Here is a 6,000-nt window from a genome sequence, read left to right on the forward strand (position 1 = left end):
AACAGTAAGAATCTGTCTCAAAAAAAAAAAAAAGATACATCAGTATTTTGAGACAAGCAAGTATCACAGGCCTCAGTAACAGCCTCTTTCATGGAACTGACCTTTGTCACATGGTATTTACTGACATGCGGGGCAGGAGTAAATGTTTATTTTCCTACAGTTTTCTTATCAACTTGACACCCCCACCCCCACCCCACAAGCTGCATTCCCTCTCTTCCTGCCAAGGGGTAGCAAAATACTTGGAGGTTTCTCTTTTGTCTTAGCTTAGGCCAACTACTCACCCAATAACCAATAAACGCTTTGCTAATCTCTTACATTCGGATTGATGTGTTTGTTTCCAAGACGGAGTCTTGCACTGTCGCCCAGGAGGGAGTGCAGTGGCACAATCTAGGCTCACTGCAACCTCCAACTTCCACCTCCCAGGTTCAAGCAATTCTCGTGCCTCACCCTCCCAAGTATCTGGGATTACAGGCGCCTGCCACCACCCTGGCTAATTTCTTTGTATTTTTAGTAGAGATGCGGTTTCGCCATGTTGGCCAGGTTGGTCTCAAATTCCTGAACTCAAGTGATCCACCCACCTCGGCCTCCCAAAGTGCTGGGATTACAGACGAGACCACCGCGCCCGGCCTGATGTGTTCTTTTTCAGGCACTCGGATAACTCAGTCCCCTTGGTCCTAACTAAGCTGAAGGTCCTCCTGGTGGCCTTGGGCAGCTGGGCCACACCTTCCTCTGCCATCTAAGTGCCAGCACCACAGCTTAATTAGACGACAAAGATGTCATGGACGCTACACCTCTAGTGTCATCTCAGCAACATGAAGAGCTGTTTCACAGAGAGAGTGGCAACTGACCAGCAAGTACTACTCCCCTCCACTCTGAAAAGAACAGCCGGAGAGCACCGGAAATTCACCTGAATTCTCCTGAAGGGTGCCGCACACAAGACACGGAAATCAAACAGCACAGGCTCCAAACAAAAGGAGAGCACAGGCAGGAGGCAAAACCAGTCAACAAAACAAAGTACTGAAGGGGAGGGCGCAGCAAGCAGGCACCACCTACAGGAGCGGGGTCCAGGTGAGGCTCTTTTTGGAAGATGAAACAAACTAGCTAGTGCTTGAGCCCTGAGCAAAGTGAGGAAACCAGCTCTCCTGACCTTCCTGGTGCTGGCAGCGGACCTACTCTTACAACTCTGATTTCCAAGACAGGAAATTCCAGCAAAGGCTCCAGCTTACAGAGAACAAAAAGGCCCAAGACCTTAACGCCTGCACCAACCAGTCCTACCGTGGTTGCCTCAGTCATGTTCTGGCAATTTCACGAAAACAAGAGCATCTGGCATGACCAGGAGACTGGACTCGGCACCCTTTATGATTGTGGCAGTCACCTGGTCCTGCAAAATGACCAACCCGTCACCCTACCTGCCTGACCACACAATCACGTTTGCTTTGGGAGACTGCATCTGCTGTTGATCTTTCCAGGTCTTCCCTCTCCTTTAGGAGGCAGCCTCATCCTTCTACTGGCACATCTGACACTTCTGACAGTTGGAGCTCTGACGAAAAGGTCTCACGGTGGGCCACGTGGCTGGGCTCCCCAAACACCAGGCCCAGGGCTGGCTCTGTGACTGTCCTGAGGATTGCAGGATGAGGCTCCAATGCACAAGCTTATATCTGACAGAAAAGACACAACTGCTAGCCTCATTCACCATCACTCCTGCACACTCCCGCAAGTCTTTCATCAAACCAATTATTCAGAGCTATCTCCTTACCTTTGCACCTGCAGCTTTCCAGACATGGAATGCTCCTCCCTCCCCTCCAGTGAAAACAGCCTTGGACACTTGGTCCAAATCGCTCCTCATCTGTGAAACTTACCCTGGGGCAAGCAGCTCTTGTTTCTCTGATGTGCTGTCCAGGCCACCAAGATGGCCCTGGTACACTGCTCAGCAGCCACCTATGACTCCAGACAGCAGGGCCACATTTTCTTTGAAGACTCGGGGGCATGTGAAATGTATTTGTTGAATAAACTGTTATGGGCAAAAATGACAAATATAAAGTCCACAAGCAGATATCCTAGCCCACCCCTCACAGAAATATTCTGAGGGTAGGCCAGGTGCAGTGGCTCACGCCTGTAATCCCAGCATTTTGGGAGGCCAAGGTGAGTGGATCATGAGGTCAGGAGTTCGAGACCACCCTCACCAGCACAGTGAAACCCCATCTCTATTAAAAATACAAAACCTAGCTGGGCGTGGTGGCACACGCCTGTAGTCCCAGCTACGTGGGAGGCTAAGGCAGGAGAATCACTTGAACCCGGGAGGCGGAGGTTGTGGTGAGCCAAGGTTGCACCACTGCACTCCATCCAGCCTGGGCAACAGAGCAAGACTCCGGCTCAAAAAAAATCAAATAAGATATTCTGAGGGCAAGTGACGGGGCTGGCAGTGTTAGGGTCAGTGAGGTCTGAAAGCGTAAGAGGGCTGAGCTCATGGGTGACTGAGGCAGCGCAGCATGGGCGAGAGGATTCCACAGATATAAGACATACACATGTGAAGCCAGGCACATGCTAGAACCTGGAAACACTTTCCCAAGAAGAGAAAAAAATTTCAAGAAGTCTGGATTTTCTATATAGGTGGATCTGCCTAAACCATTCTTTCTCCCCTGTTGCACAAGACATGTATTTTCTTAGCTAAATTCACTCATCGTTCAATCAATCCAAACAATTTACCTTCCCATTCATCCACACAGGTGACAATGACAAGGGCACCTGCAACACAGAAGGCTGCCAAGAACACGTTACATTTCTTAGACTCAGGCAGAGGAATGCTTGAACCACTGCACCAGAAGATGGAGGAGGAGAGGAGAGAGATGATTTTTAAGAAAAAGAGATGAAGGGCCGGGCGCAGTGGCTGACACCTGTAATCCCAGCACTTTGGGAGGCCAAAGCGGGCGGATCACGAGGTCAGGAGATCGAGACCATCCTGGCTAACACGGTGAAATCCCGTCTCAACTAAAAATACAAAAAATTAGCAGGGCGTGGTGGCAGGCGCCTAAACTCCCAGCTACTCGGGAGGCTGAAACAGGAGAATGGTGTGAACCCGGGAGGTGCAGCTTGCAGCGAGCTGAGATCGCGCCACTGCACTCCAGCCTGGGTGACAGAGCGAGACTCCATCTCAAAAAAAAAAAAAAAAGAAAAGAAAAAGAGATAAAGAAAGAGAATTAAAATGTCCCTGGGCTGAAAACTGACATATTTTCCAAATGGAAGCGACAGCGCATGATACAAAGCATGAATCACAAACACCTGTGGACGCAAGACCACAAACGACAAAGAGAAAAAATCTTAACCTCCAAGGGGGAAAAAACCCGAGTCAGCTACAAAAGAAACAAGAACTAAATTAATAGAACAGTTGGCCAGGCACGGTGACACACACCTGCAATCCCAGCATTTTAGGGGGCGAGGCGGGCAGATCACTTGAGGTCAGGCACTGGAGACCAGCCTGGCCAACATAGTGAAACCCCACATCATAAAGACGAGAAAAATAAATAAATAATTGATCAGACACTGGTGCTAGAAGAGAGCAACAGCATCACTTTCTGAGGAAAAATTATTTTTGTTGTTGAGATGGAGTCTCACTCTGTCGCCCAGGCTGGAGTGCAGTGGTGCAATCTCAGCTCACTGCAACCTCTGCCTCCTGGGTTCAAGTGATTCTCCTGCCTCAGCCTCCCAAGAAGCTGGGATTACAGGGGCACGCCACCACACCCAGCTAATTTTTGTATTTTTAGTAGAGACGGGGTTTCACCATGTTGGCCAGGCTGGTCTTGAACTCCTGATCTGCCCACCTCAGCCTCCCAAAGTGCTGGGATTACAGGCGTGAGCCACCACGCCCGGCCACAAGGTATCTTTTATAGACCACTGGTTTTGAAAAGACATAATATTCAGCGTTGAAGAAATACCTTTGGAATAAGCAGTCTTGATGCCTGCTAAAGGGGATATAAATTGATAAGGCCTTTTTGGACAATTTGGCAGTATCTGCTAACATTTCAAAAACGCATAGGCTCTAAATATCAATTCTAAAATTCTAATTATGTAAGGCTAAAGAAATACCGCACATGAACAAATATTTAAGTACTCACCCATTCTATGCAGCATATAAAAAGCAAAACCTGAAATAACCTTTATTGCGTCCACTAATAGTACAATGTTTAAACAAACGACACGTCCATCATACAGAATACTGTGTGGTCACTGGAAGGCACATGGACCTGTGTACACTGACATGAAAACATGTGGAAAGAATGCTGGGAGCGTTAAAATTTTCTGGAGTACAACGTAGCACAATGCATACATGGTTTAGGCTTTTTAGAGTAAAAATAGTTATACGTAGACATTTATATTTACACGTGTAACACTGTGTACAGCCCCGAAGGAACGCCAAAACTTTCACTGTTGTTACCTCCGAGTGGGGACTGGGAAAGCAGAGGTTAGAGTCATTCTCTCTTTTTTACAAACATTTATTGGCGCATCCATCAATTCCAGGCCCCGAGGACACAGCTGCGTCAACGACATCGAGTTCACCTGCTCTGGGAACCCGGATGACTGCTGTTGGTTTTGTTCCCTGTGGCGTCCCCAGAACCTGCACCGCGCCAGGCACTGAGCGGGCGCTCACAGGTGCGTCCAATTAACTAATTAACAAACGAACCGCCAGCGCGCTACTGGGGGGCGGGGAGGGGTAAAGCACGATTCAGGGAACTCGCACGATCACCCCGAGCGAGTCCGTTCCCCGCCACATGCACACGCAAAGACTCCGCGCTCCGCAGCGGCTCCACCTGCACGTGCGCTACCTGACAGGACTGAAGCTCCAGGAGGGACGACCCCGCAGCCGCTCCACCCGACCCCGCGACCCCCCAAGCCCCAGCCTCCTTCAGGGCTCCGAAGGGCGGGTGGCGAGGGGAGTCCAACCGAGGAAAAGGCAGCCAGGCCGGAGCTGGCGAGGAGTGGAGCGAAAGGAAACGCATCTGCCGCGCTTGGCCTCGCCGGACCTCCCACGCCTGTGAAGCAGGTGCCGGCGCCTCGCTCCCCGGAGCACAAGGACGCCCCTGCCGTCTCCGTGGCCCGGCCCACCCGCTGCCCGTCCAGCCAGGACGCCCTCACCTCCCGGGACGGCCGCCAGCGCCGGGGCCCGCAGCAGAGGCCGCAAGCAGCGGCCCCACAGCAGCAGCGCCCGCAGCTCGCGCGCCATGTCGTACTCCCAGAGCGCCGCGCGCAGCAGCCACCCGGGACCGGACACGATGCGACGGGGCGGGGCCTTCCTCGGGCGCTGGGCGGTGACGTCACGGCGGGCGCCGGGCTGTCCGGGCCGCTGCCTGCTCGGGCGCGTGGCGGGGTACTACCCCTCGCGTGGACGGTCGGGCCTGGGGGAGGGACCTCCGTGACCTTGGGTCGCGTTGTCAAGGGCGACGGGCCCTGCGCGCGGAGCTGGGAGAGGTGGCCCCGCCGCCCCCGGCCCACGCTGGCCGGCTGCACCTAGCTGTGCGCCTTCCTGGAATGGGGCGGATGTCAGTATCCACGCGAGGGTGTGGAGGCGGCGCTGGGGAAGAAGCAGTTCCCGTCTCTGCGACCTTTGTGAATCCCGGCCATCCGTCTAGGCCGCTGCAAGTCTCTTGCAAACCAAGACTGGCCAAAAAGCTAAAGCGAATGAGGAGGGGAATTCCAGGCTTGACTGGCTACACCAAAACGTGAACCCAGTGACCAATATCACCAGGAAAACTGCGGTTATTCGTTTATTCCACTTATCTTGCCCTTGTCGAGAAGAGGCAAACTCTAAAGTATTTAGAAGGTTATTCTGAGCCAAATATGAGTGTGCATGGAGGGAGGCACAGTCTCAAAAGGTCCTGAGAACTTGTGCCCAAGGTGGTTGGGTTACAGCTTGCTTGGTTTTACACATTTTTGAGAGACATAAGACATCAGTCAATGCATGTAAGACATAGGTTGGTTCCGTGTGCAAAGGCAGGACAACTCAAA

The 6,000-nt window shown here is 52.1% G+C and overlaps 1 protein-coding gene across 1 annotated transcript in view; it reads right to left on the minus strand.

The window, feature by feature from the left end:
* The window catches only part of TRAP1 (TNF receptor associated protein 1), a 60,105-nt gene extending 54,867 nt beyond the window's left edge, over positions 1–5,238 (minus strand). The window contains 1 exon segment of the mRNA NM_001133085.1: positions 5,131–5,238. Within this exon segment, the coding sequence (NP_001126557.1) occupies positions 5,131–5,218 (88 nt within the window). The 5' untranslated portion in view covers positions 5,219–5,238.
* Positions 5,239–6,000: the final 762 nt, after the last annotated feature.

Source organism: Pongo abelii, chromosome 18, assembly GCF_028885655.2.
Source record: "Pongo abelii isolate AG06213 chromosome 18, NHGRI_mPonAbe1-v2.0_pri, whole genome shotgun sequence".
NCBI lineage: Eukaryota > Metazoa > Chordata > Mammalia > Primates > Hominidae > Pongo > Pongo abelii.